The sequence below is a fragment of the Limanda limanda genome, chromosome 11, assembly GCF_963576545.1.
Source record: "Limanda limanda chromosome 11, fLimLim1.1, whole genome shotgun sequence".
Taxonomy (NCBI): Eukaryota; Metazoa; Chordata; class Actinopteri; order Pleuronectiformes; family Pleuronectidae; genus Limanda; species Limanda limanda.
In genome coordinates this window covers 9,603,892-9,616,393 of record NC_083646.1, presented here as the reverse complement: position 1 = coordinate 9,616,393, position 12,502 = coordinate 9,603,892, and the positions used below count along the sequence as shown (strand labels likewise).

Below are 12,502 nucleotides of genomic sequence, written 5' to 3'. Positions count from 1 at the left end.
AAAAGTTTGAGCTTGCCTGATTGAAGTGTCATACATTCTATTAATACAGCATTGTAAGTTAATGTCATATTCATCACATCATTTCCCCTCCATGTTGTGTTGTTCACACCGCCCTGTGGTTGACAACATAAAAGTGATTAAATGCCACTGCATTAATTCTTTGTACAGTTTGTACAAAGTGAGTGCTGTACCTTCGTGTCTCTGTAGGTTGTGTAGTGCTGAGCTCTCATGACATCATGGACTGCTTTCATTATTTGAATAGGATAAGTTTCAGTTGAAGGCTGAGAGAATTGTTAATGATGTGGCAACAGCATATTCTTACGCCTTTAACCACGAGCAAATGATAATTTCTGTGACCTAGTTCAGAAGAATTTAAATATTCTTACTGAATATTTCAAAGTTTTGTGCTCCTCTTATGGAAAAAACCTTCTTATCTCGTTTATTCACAAACAAAATATATAATATTCATCCTATTTGGTTACAATAAACAGAGAGAGAAAAGGTGGAAGGTCCTGTAAAAGGACAGGCAGTCCTCTGTCCCCTATTCAAACATGTCAGTGTAATCATAAAGCAACAGCTCATCACCAAATCACCCATAGCAGCAAGATCAGATAGAAAGATCAAATTGACTGATAAGGAGGTGATGGCTATTCTACTTTTGTTTTTTTCAAATATTCCAAGGTTTATTCCCGAAAGATGTTTTTCATAAGCTCTTGTTCACGACGCATCAGAGGATGCTGCTCAGCCCAGTTGGTTAAAGAGTGTGTGATTCCACAGTAGGAGGGTTTTAATGCTCTTATTCTTCCAAGTCGTGCAGTACACTTACAAAATATCCCTATGACGCATCAGTCTGGTCGGATAGAAGTTTCCAAACGACAAAGGTTTACAGTAAATGGACACTCCTCGGTGTGTACCAGTAAAAGCTCAGAGTGGACAGGGCAAAACAAGGTGTGGCCAGGGTGTGTGTGTGGTTTGTGTGTGTGTGTGTATGTGGTGTGTGTGTGTGCGTGAGAGAGAGAGAGAGGTGGCCCGATGATGGTACACTGGGGGTAAGCATTTGCACAAGGTGAACTGAAAACCAGATTGATGCAAAGCAAATATTTGCAGCTCAGAAGGCGACTGTGACTAAGCGATATCACAAGATTTGAATTGATCACAGACGTTGTCAAGGCCTGAAGAGAAACTGAGGAGAATGGAGTCTTCGGTGGTGCTTCTCCTAATCCTGGTCACGATAACCTTTACAACAGGTAAGACTGAATTATAGCTTAGCTAAACTTCAACTCTTTTCACATATTATATGTCATGGATCATCATTTCAGATATTGAAAGGGTCTTTTTAAATATACCAATTCAGTGTGTTTTGTGTTAGTTATTTTTACTAATAATTATGTGCAGATGATAACTACAGCTCAGGGTGACTGAACACATCGTCTGTCGCTTGCTTTCTGATTCTAGATCTCGGGTCCTGCCAGACAATACAAGCCTCTGAGAACCCTGTGGCTGTGGGCAGCAATGTGACACTGTACAGCCAGGAAAATGTCACTCAAGGGGCATGGCTGTTCCAAACCAACATAATTTTGATGATTTTTGGAGGAAATATTGTCATAACTGATTCTTGGCGTGATAGAGTCACATATGACTCAACCACTTCATCGTTGGCCATAAGGTCACTGCAGCTGGAAGACTCTGGATTGTACACGTTACAGGCAATCAATTTGTTTGTTGCCCAGTTAACCCTGTCCGTGCGAGGTAAGGAGCATTTAATCACTGATCATCTTTACTCACTTCCTCAAATAACAACTCGTATCCTAGAAATGCAGATTAAAGTTCAAGTTCTAGACTGTATGTTAAAAAAAAAATTTAAAAAAAATGATGCATTTCAACTTCCTCCTGTTGAACAAAACTGAAGACAAAATATCCTGCCTGAATCTGCTCAGTGGATAGTGGTGTGGAGCCGCGGTGTCAAGGTGCCACGCCACGCACTTGACAAATCTAGAGTCCTCGCCCCATTTTAACAGCATGTCCAAAACCAAAATTACTAGCGAACAAACAACAAGGTGATTAACAAAAGAAAAGCCTTCAATGAAATACACAATATCTGTAAAAAATGTTGACTTTTTTATTTTCCCATGTCCTTGCTGCTAACATGGGAGAACAGCTTTTAGAGCAGCCAGCCACCAGGGAGCACCAATGTTGTGGCTTCACTTTTGGGGGGGGGGCTGTCATGCCATTTATCATGTGCAGAATCTATGGTAACAAGTTGGTCTCAAGTTGGTCTCTGCCTCAGTCCACAGTCCGAACAAATGGATCAAAATCTGTTCCGACCAAGAGAGGGGGTCTGGGTCTGGACCCACCTGACCATGGTTGGCTCTTTTGCAGTGTGAACACAAAATTGCAGAAAGTTGAGACAGCATTAACAACAAAGTAATAAAAAGAAGCAGAAGGCTTACTGTTGTCTCCAATAACCGAGTTGCCAAGGCTCGCAGGTTTGCTGGCAGTCTTGGCCTCTGAAATTGAATAATATTTGAACAGTGAGAACATTAAATGTTTATTTAATCAAAAGGATTACAATTCAGTTTAACCTCAGCATTTCCATGACCTGCATGTTTGTGCTTTCTCTCTCTACAGTGCCAATTTCAAATGTCACCCTGACGGCACAAGCAACCAATCTGGTGGCGATCAATGACACGGCCGTCCTCATGTGCTCTGTGTCCAACGGCACGTCCCTGTCTTATGTTTGGCTGATGAACAACACTGTGGTCAGTGGTGAAAATGTACAGCTCAGTAATGGAAACGCCACCCTCACCATAGCCCCTGTGACCCGCCATTACAAAGGAGCATTCAACTGCGAGGTTTCAAATGGTATCAGCAACGCAAGCAGTCCCCCGGTGTTCCTGAACATCAGCTGTGAGTTTTAACGAAAGTCAAACAAAATATAAGACAATAGGTCAAATATGATATAAATGTGTCAACTCCTTACATTAACTCTGAAAACAATTCCCCTCTCCTCGTGTCCTCAGATGGCCCAAGTAACACAACGATGAGTATCCTGCCCTCGGAGTCGGACCACATTTACAGAACAGGATCTAATCTCACGCTGTCGTGCTCAGCGCTATCCAGTCCTGCAGCGACGACTGAGTGGATGGTTGATGGGAAGGCTCTGAACAAAAGTGGTCCGTGGATTCACCTCAACAACGCTTCAGAGAGCGACTCTGGAAATTACAAATGTGTACTTCACAACGCCGTCACATCCAGGTTTAGCAGCGCAAGTACAATGATCCAGATTTTGGGTAAGATTCAGTTTGTTGTACTTTGGAGGATTGTTGGTCGTTTGATTGACTTTGATTCTGATCACTTAAAAGAAATTGCTAATTCATTGCTAGGTTTTTTTTACATAAAAATTTGGATTGGAGAGTTTTTTAGGGCTATTTTATTTTCAATTTGGAGTATGCAGGTGGTTTGCTTTGTATTCGGATAGAAATAATTTGGCGAGGGCTTTTTACGATGAAAAATCGAATGAACCGACTAGCAACTCTAAAGCTCACCAGTAAACATGTGATATCTGGATTTGATTTGATCCATGTGTGTGGATGTGTGTTTCCAATGAAGGCATTTCTTCTACATTGCTCCAAAACAGTATTTGTGCTGTACTGACACTGGTGGGTGGTTTTATTTAGAGCAGCAAAGAAAAGGTGATTTTGAGTAGTATAGCGTTAGTAGTAAAACTGGTCAAACATATTAGGCCTGCTTATATGGAGTAGACGGATATAAGAGAGGTGGCGGCCCTGCAACACAGGAAGTATAATCCCCAAACTGTCAAACTGTTCCCTCCGATTTGTGGCAAACTTCATAGATGTGTGGATTCAAATTTCTCTATACCTTTCTCCTCTATTAGATCCACTCGAGGCCGTGAAGGTGAATCGTGTCGGCGGACCAGCAATACTTAATAAGTCCTTCACTCTGCATTGTGAAGTGACTGGAACTGTTAACAGAATCAAGTGGTGGAGGAACTGGCAGATGATTGTTCATGACAACACAACGATCATTGAAAACAAGACACTGACTCTAAACGCAATCCAACATTCAGATAATGGAGATTACAACTGTCAGGCTTTCAACTCTGTGAGCAACATGACCAGCAGCCCCTATGTAGTCATGGTGAATTGTGAGTATTTCATTTTCTGTCGTTGTCACTGTCGATAAAAGTGCTCACATGTAGTCAATTAATCACACAATACCTGCTGAGATTGTTGGTGTGAGTGGAAATTCAATGGGGAAATTCTCTCCCCATGCAAAATCCTGCATCGAATGACTGACATATGTTTTCAATGAAGGTGATTTAAGTTAATATCCATGTGTTCAGATGGGCCAGGGATGCCAACTATCATGGGACCATCCTTGGTGAAGGCAGGACTTAACGTCACACTCACCTGCAATGCATCATCACACCCTCCCGCCCACTACAGATGGTATTTCAATGATTCTCTCATGGCCGAGACAGCTATGTTTGTAACACCTCGTCTTACTGAGGATATGACTGGGAACTACACTTGCATGGTCTACAACAACATCACCGGCCAAAACAAGACCACACAGAAGATGCTTACTGTTGTTGGTGAGTCTCGTTGGTGGAAAATGTTGTGTTTCTGTATATTAGTCCAACTTACACAGAGGAACGGTGACAGACGATGAGGAATAAATGACTTTTGATTTGTTTCAGACCCAATAACAGACGTCCAAGTAGAAACACCAATGGATCCTCCCAAAGAAGGTCATCCCTACACGCTAACGTGCAATGTGACCGGACCTGCTGATCATGTCTATTGGAATAAATATGGTCCGGTTCAGCATGTAGACAGCGAATATACTTTCCCCATGAATAACAAGACACTCGGCTTCAACCCACTTTACCGCAATGATACTGGATATTACAAATGTGTAGCTGTGAACGCCGTTGGAAATATGACTAGCCCTCCTCACGAGCTCATCGTCAATTGTGAGTATTACATTTAAAGAATTTATTTTACTGCAGTTGGCACATTATCATAACTGATGGTTTTACAAAGTGGATGGCAACCTGCTGATATATTTAAAGGCGCAGAGTTTCAACAATTGTCTTTGCTGTTGCAGTCGGACCAGAAACACCTGTGATCTCTGGGCCAAGGCATGCTGAGACAGGAGATGTCGTGTCCTTCAATTGTTCCTCCACGTCAGTGCCGTCCAGTCGGTTCAGCTGGTGGTTCAATGGCACCGAAGTGTCCAATACGTCAATGTTTACGAGCGAGCCTTTGCTTTTAAACATGAGCGGAGAATACACCTGCATGGCGTACAATCATGTGACGGGAAAGAACAGCAGCGTTTCCACGATGCTCACGGTCGTTGGTAAGAACACTCAAGTCTGGGGAGGGGACGGGTGAGCTGTCAGGAAATGTGGACATTTCAACTTGTGTGACTCTGTAACAGGTCAAATGTTGAATTGTTTAGAGCTCAAAGAGAGTTTTAAAAGAAACATATTATGCTTTTTCAGTTTTCCCTTTCCTCTAGTGTGTTATAGGTTGCTTTTGTATCAGTAGTCTGGCCGATGGGTCCGCACCATCATAATGCACATTTGCATAGTACACACTTCCCTGCAAATCTGGCGCATCCCCCAACAAAGCCGTTTAAAGCGAATGCGGTGGCTGACATTTTCTATAGGCAATGGCAACAGTTGACCAATCACAACAAAGTGGGCTAGCTGGCCAATCAGAGCAGACTAGGCCTCATCAGGAGGGGGGCCTTAAAGAGACAGGATCTAAATCCAGTGACATTGCACAAATGGACAGTATGAGCAATAGAGCATGTTAACCTTTTGAAGAAATACCACAATTAAAACGATGAACCTGAATATGAGCGTAATATGTCTCCTTTAATATGACTATGCCTCACTGTCTGAACTCCCTGTGTTCTGTGTCTACAGAGGCCATAGTGTCAGTGAAGATCAGCAACAGCACTTCTCCAATTAGCTCTGAAAACTTCACTCTCACCTGTGAAGTTACTGGGCCCTACAACACCATCTACTGGATGAAGAACAACACAGTTCTCGACATGAACGACATGAACGCCACTGAGTACCGCATTGAGAACAACATGCTGCACTTCACCCCAGTGACAACAGACAATGACGGAACATACCAGTGTGTCGCTACCAACATGGTTGTTCAATTCAAAAGCCCCATGTACACACTACTGGTGAATTGTGAGTATCGTAGGGCAAAAGAGGAACTATAGACAAAATGCAAGAAGTTCAGACGAACAAGCGGATAGAAAAAAATTGAATTAAATAATTCCCTAGTTTTTATTGATTGTTTTTCTGAGAAAAGTCACATATCTGCTGTATGTCCTTGCACAACAGTTTTGTTATTATAAGTCAAACTATGGGTGACACAGGAAATCTAATATTAACTGTGCCTTCACTGTAATTTTGACCTGAACTAAATGCTGCTCTGAGTAAAGAGGGCTTTAGGACAGTAAATGTGCCAAAGTAAAATAGAGTAATAAATATAAGAATGAATTTGACATAATTCTGACCAACTCCCTGTGTCTCTTTTCAGATGGTCCTCTGAGTATGGCCATCAGTGGTCCAGTTGTAGGACAGGATTTTGTTGTTGAACTGACGTGCTCTGCTGATTCTCGGCCGGACTGTGACTTCTTCTGGTATCTGAACAACAACTCATCAGCGGTGATAAAGACTGGCTCCACTATCGTTTTACCTGCAACTCTAGCACAATCTGGGAACTACATCTGTGTGGCAAGAAATCCAGTGACCATGATCAGCATGTACAGGTCGAAATCAATCAATGTGCCGGGTGAGTGTACGACTCACATCTCCGCTGCCTCAGTATCTCTTCAGCCCTGGCTGTCACAAAAACAACTTTATGGATATCTGTTCAACTTAGTGAAAGGATGTGGTATATGAATGGGAGGAGCCAATCAGATTTTGGTGTGGATCCAGATCAGGGAGCAGATCCAGGAATTTATTTTCCCTTTCTTTAAACATTGTGAAATAAGATGTTCCCACAGAGTCACTCATGGAAAAATTTGGCACATTTAAGACTGTTTGGCTTTGGCGGAGCAATGTGTTCTACTGAGTGCCAGTCTAGTTTTTAATGTGGTTTCAAAATACGTTCATAGTCTTAATAACAATTTGAGCAAAAGTGGTTTTGTGAGATCTGATGTGCTCAGGATCAACTTGCTCTATCTTATGTATAATTTAAAAACTAATTCGATCTCATACATCCGAGTCATTTTTTAAACATGCATACAACATACACGTCACTTCATTCCTCATTATAAACGTCCATCTCTCTCTCTCTCTCTCTCTCTCCCAGGTGGAGCCACAGCCGTCCACTTCTCATCCGGAGGTGGTCTGATGATGATGTGTCTGTTTGCTGTGTTCGTCCCTGTGCTGTTCACCTGAGTCCTCGACACGGACAAATCCATAGCCAGAGTGCAAAGGCCTCTTTCTCCCTCTACAGTCTATTTAACAAACATACTGTAAAATAAAAAGGGAACATATTCAATATTCATCATATTCAAGCCAATATCAAAGATGCAAATTATCTCATTATTGCAAAGCTTGCTTTGCGTTTTTTTGTTTTTTTTTTATGTTCACTGTTTATTAGCGAGTTAAAGTAGTAGTGTAAAGTAGTATGGTTAATGTTATGGTTGTGGTGGCGGTTGTCACTTTCCTGGAGTCAGCTGCATTAAATATAAATATCTATACACGTACATAGTTTAACAGAGGGGAAAAACTGCAAGTCTCTTCCCCTGCTTTGGTTCTATTTGCAATTCTTTTCTGTTGTGTGTGATAATATTATAATGTCAGTAAATGTATATTTGATCATACTTTGATTCACTGCACTTATTTATTAATCAATAAAAATCTACATAATCAGTTTTGTGGAGACAGTTTAACTGGCATTTTCCATGTTTCTTATTGTGTCTGTCAAACTGCAGAAAAAGGCTGCATCTCTCTTCCCTTTCCCAAGTGACCCAGATACACGAGAGCAGCATGGGTTAGTCAAATGAACTCCTCTGGTACTGAGGCTCTCATTACATATAAACTGATGAGATACTAAATACAAACTAAATACTAAGTATGATCAATTGTATTATGTGTGGTAATTGTTGGAGGAGGTGCCAGATGAATGGAGATGGGAGCAAAGCGATACTCGTCCCTCCCTTGAGGTTTCAGATATTCCTCAGACAGAACCAGTCGTCCAGAAACAGCTTGTGGGCATCACCTGTTTATATGTACAGTACTGCAGATGGATCTAGTGATCTACAAAAGCAGCAGCACTGCAGTGACAATAAATGATCATCAACACGCAGATCTGATCAATCAGTCAAGGGATCCTGAAATCATTTGGTCTTCATGTTTAATGCATTTTCTATCACTTACACAATCAGCCACCCTGGGGCATAATTCAGAAGCATTGTAGTGTGAAGTAAGCCGTTCAGATTACCTAATGGGACATTACATTTCAGAGAGGACTGCACCTGAAGCACAAGCAACTATAGGTGGATTAATGTGACTTCACAAGCTACTCAAATAAACACAGCCTTTCACAACAAAATCTGTCACTGTCACAACGGGTAAAGCAGAAAGGTACAAAGACAATAATGATAACGTGACGTGAAACGCAAGTAGGCAGTAACGGGCAGTGAAAAACATTTGGTCATTCAACTTAACATGTACAAAAAGACATAAGGCATCACAACAAGAGCATATAAAGCTATTGACAAGTAAACTGAATTCATTAAACTTAGTGAAACAGAGAATACCAAAAGACAAATTTACGGAATTTCTTTAACAGGGCATTTATTGTATCTTGTCGATTTCTTTATCAGATTTCTTGGAACCTTAAGTGCTACAGTCTCCCAGCCTGTCTCAAATAATGTGCCAGTAACTCCACTCTGACAGGATATTTTGCCATAGAAGGTTTCTTCTTAAAAAAGTCCAGGTAAATCAAGCTGCTCTGATAGAGGAGAGCTGTAGCAGATGAGAGAATAACATTATAAATAAAAGTTTAAAAAAGGTGCAGAATAAATGTTTTGACCTACAGCATGTTCAAGTTGCTGCATCTTTTTAAAGCCGTTATTAATAATCATTCTGATCTCAATGGATAATGCAAATAGTTCCCCTTATGTCATGTGGCAAAGAAATTAAATAAACCTTTTTGTTGAAAAACACTTTTGAAGCAAAAAACTAGTGGAACAGACGCTTACCGGGAATAGATAGAGGCAGGACTTTGTCTCTCTATAGCACACAGTACATTTAATTTTTGACTGTATCACACACACCAAAAACTTAATGGTCCCATTACCTCTAACAGTGGTCACCAACCCTGGCCTTGGAGAGGACTTGCACAAATAGTGTGTGCAGCTCTTAGCCCTTAATAATTGACTGATGGTTGTGATGCTCTCTGGGAACAGGGAGGAGGACCACTGTGGTAGTGTAGGTACTGGCTGCTCAATTCTCAGCACGTTTATCTAGCATGGACTTGAGATGAGCGTGCAGGGGTTGACACACGACCTGGTAGCCCTGGGGAGTCAAGTGAAGGTAGTCGTACATGTCCTGGTGGGAAATGCTACCGTTGGAGGCGACAAAGCCGGGGTTGACGTCGAAGAAAGAGGCGTGGGGAAGGGTCGATACGGCCTCCTGCACCAGCACGTTCACTTTGGCATTTCGCTCCCGCAGAGGGTTTGGAAGTTTACCCCTGGGCAGTAATCCCTGGAAAACAAAAGTATGTACAATATGTATTGTTAAGAAAAAATGCAATGCTCCAAGACCTTTTCAGAAATATCTTCCCTATAGAAAAACTGTTCCAACTGAATCCAATAGAATGGAAATATTGGTCATAATGAAGAAGAAATCGTTTTTTGTTGGGGTATATAAACTTTAGATTGTATGCATCTGGGTCACTCTGTGTTAAATCATCACACCTTGAGGACACACACATGCTGATTTGGTCATATGGGACAACTACGGAACGGAAAATGTATGCGTCTTGCTTCCTCTTTCATATGTGGAATATCATAGTGTTTAGACAAAGATGGAGCTGGAAAAGAGCTTTAAAGTTCTAAGTTATATATGGTCATGTGGGTCTGTCCTGAAGACAGACTTGGGAAAATTTGAACAAAACAACTGCAATGCATCTGAGCCACTTTACCTCAACTAATGAAACTGTGATATGGGGGAAAACTGTGCATTTGGACGGTTATATGAACAAATAAGAAGATGAACACTTTCGGTATCAGAGAAAACCTACGAGCACAAGCGTGTTGGCATTGGGGAGCTTGTTCTTGATGACTTGGATAATCACCATGATGCCTTCACAGATCTGTTCAGGAGTGTGGCCGTGGTTGTTGGTGCCTACCCACAGCACAACAACCTGCAACAACAAAAGAGGAAAGATAGTTTGACTAAGCAGATATCATTGATAGCTTGGGGTCATGTGTACCTGGATTTAGAATCTCGGCACAAACTTGAGCACAATGAGCCTATTGTGTGAATACATAAGCGTGATCATGTTTGCAGCGCTTTGGACCTTTGGGCTGATGTTATCCAGTTCGCCATTGCTCAGTCTCCAGAGCACATGTTGTGTTGCATCACCCCCCACCCCGAAATTTAGGGCATGGAGAGGAGAGAACAGCTGCCTCCATATCTGCAGGCAAACCACAACATGTCCACATGCTGATCATTAAAGTCACACGATTAGACATAGTGCATATGTGTTTATGAGAAAATCACAAGGTGTCAAAAACAACATACGGACAATACACATATAGGAATGTGTTTTGTGTTTTACCCCAAACTGGTGCATGAGCTGGACAAGAGAGTCGCCAACAAACAGGATATCAGGCTCTTTGTCTTTGCTGTCAGACACAAAGCGGTTGTGCTGCAGAGAGAAAAAGGGAAAAATGTTAAGTAATTTATTCTTCCGATAACAAACATCCCATAGATGCAACATCAGAGGCGACTCTTAAAGGAAAGGCATTACAGTTGAGCACAGACAAAACAAACAGAGCTCCAATAATTCATCAATTAGTCAATCAATAAAAAACGTAATCAGCAATTATCATGGTAATATATTAATAGTTTAAAGCAAAGATTAAAGTTTTTAACTGATGATTGAACAAGCAAACTGTCTACATCTCATTGGGCCTTCAGGAGAGTCTAATATTCATTTTTAACCATTTGCTTGCATATTATAAATTATATACAGATGAATCCATAATGTAAATAAATGTTTGCAGTTCTAATTCGTTTCATTGTTAATTCATATGCTGATAAATTGATTGAATTTCGAACATAAAGTTTCACAGCACAGGAAATTATGATTGCAAAAATCTTGACTGACCAAAGATACTGTAGCAGCTCTACAATACAGTCATGTCACATATAAAATAAAATGGCAACCGATGAATTATTAATCTGCTTTGTTTTAGAGCCCGATTCAAACAATTTATGGAAATGCTGGCTGTTATTTTGACTTTCAAATCTGTAGACTGAATTCAAATCAGTCAATATCAATAGTTATCACAAAAGGTTGTGGTTTTCAACCCTTCAAACACCTGATAAACACAAACATTTGACAAATATGAGGTTGATCAATTATGTCCTAAACCTCCTCACTGTTCTTGCACAATGCATAATCAATAATTATAATAGCCTCGTTATGTTGCTATTGATGAAATGTTTAAAGGGATCATTATAGATATCGTTTTATTGCCCTGAGCAACATGCAGCACAATGTGTCAGACCCGGATCATTGTCCCCAGCTATGATACCTTCCTCACATCTCCCACACTCAGTCATCAAGGTGTAAACACCACTCATTCCCACTGGAGCAACCTGACGATCCAGGCCTGGTGCTGAGTCAAACCAGTGGAGCCAGTCCCCAGAAACCAGTAACAAGGAGGAGTTCTCACACACCAGAGACATCCATCGTCCATCTCCCTGGATGTCCTCGCAGGGAGTGGGTGTGGCGGCGGGGTTGGGGTCTTCTGCACTCATGACGGGACGCTGCACTTGCTCCGCAGTCACGGTGGGGCTGTCCTACTGGGGTGGGGGGGAGGGGGGACGGAAACAAAACCGATTAATCAAATAGCCCTGTGCAGCTGAATCTATGGAGGGTGGTTAGCCGCGGTTAGCCAGCTAGCCTCCTCCTCTTCCTCCTCCTCCTCCTCCTCCTCTTCGCAGAAACACAGGACAGATGTGGTGCGACAGGAAATTACCCGTCAGACACTGGTTGATACAGATGTTCGATTCCCAGCGGTGCAAAACGCAGCTTCGCACGGCGGCTGCTTCCGGAGATATTAATGGAAATCTGCTGCCATTAAAATCAAAATATCATCGTCAACCCCAAGTTCAGTTTCAGGAAGTAATTTTTACTACAGCGGCGTGTACCATTGTCGCGTATGGGCTGCATCATATATGTATTCGTGTAGTTTAGTATTT

The 12,502-nt window shown here is 41.6% G+C and overlaps 2 protein-coding genes across 3 annotated transcripts; one reads left to right on the top strand and one right to left on the bottom strand.

Moving 5' to 3' along the window:
• The first annotated feature begins 1,192 nt into the window (after positions 1-1,192).
• On the top strand, positions 1,193-7,456 carry ceacam1 (CEA cell adhesion molecule 1). The gene is made up of 10 exons (XM_061081025.1): positions 1,193-1,247; positions 2,629-2,907; positions 3,021-3,269; positions 3,896-4,165; positions 4,364-4,615; positions 4,721-4,996; positions 5,131-5,382; positions 5,957-6,235; positions 6,591-6,845; positions 7,368-7,456. Exons 1-10 carry the CDS (start codon positions 1,193-1,195, stop codon positions 7,454-7,456), a joined length of 2,256 nt encoding a protein of 751 aa, XP_060937008.1.
• Positions 7,457-8,400: 944 nt separating this feature from the next.
• Positions 8,401-12,409, bottom strand: pafah1b3 (platelet-activating factor acetylhydrolase, isoform Ib, gamma subunit). Of its 2 annotated transcripts, none has more exons than XM_061080825.1 (6): positions 12,280-12,409; positions 11,978-12,103; positions 10,851-10,940; positions 10,590-10,706; positions 10,311-10,433; positions 8,401-9,772 (listed from the first exon to the last, which is right to left on the bottom strand). In XM_061080825.1, the coding sequence occupies exons 2-6, from the start codon at positions 12,056-12,058 to the stop codon at positions 9,512-9,514; spliced, it is 672 nt and encodes a 223-aa protein (XP_060936808.1). In that variant the 5' UTR covers positions 12,059-12,103; positions 12,280-12,409; the 3' UTR covers positions 8,401-9,511. The 2 variants fall into 2 exon arrangements, with proteins under 2 accessions (XP_060936808.1, XP_060936809.1); XM_061080826.1 differs by having other exon boundaries at positions 11,978-12,100.
• Between the last annotated feature and the right edge of the window lie 93 nt (positions 12,410-12,502).

Bases quoted from the DNA above. Each gene is read 5' to 3' on its own strand.
- ceacam1 (XM_061081025.1), top strand. From the start codon at position 1,193: ATGGAGTCTTCGGTGGTGCTTCTCCTAATCCTGGTCACGATAACCTTT. The intron at 1,248-2,628 runs GTAAGACTGAAT...CTCTCTCTACAG, and splicing joins CACGATAACCTTTACAACAG to TGCCAATTTCAAATGTCACC. The intron at 6,846-7,367 runs GTGAGTGTACGA...TCTCTCTCCCAG, and splicing joins GAAATCAATCAATGTGCCGG to GTGGAGCCACAGCCGTCCAC.
- pafah1b3 (XM_061080825.1), bottom strand. From the start codon at position 12,058: ATGAGTGCAGAAGACCCCAACCCCGCCGCCACACCCACTCCCTGCGAG. The intron at 10,434-10,589 runs GTCCAAAGCGCT...TTGTTGTTGCAG, and splicing joins TGGATAACATCAGCCCAAAG to GTTGTTGTGCTGTGGGTAGG. The intron at 9,773-10,310 runs GTAGGTTTTCTC...TTTGTTTTCCAG, and splicing joins ATGCCAACACGCTTGTGCTC to GGATTACTGCCCAGGGGTAA.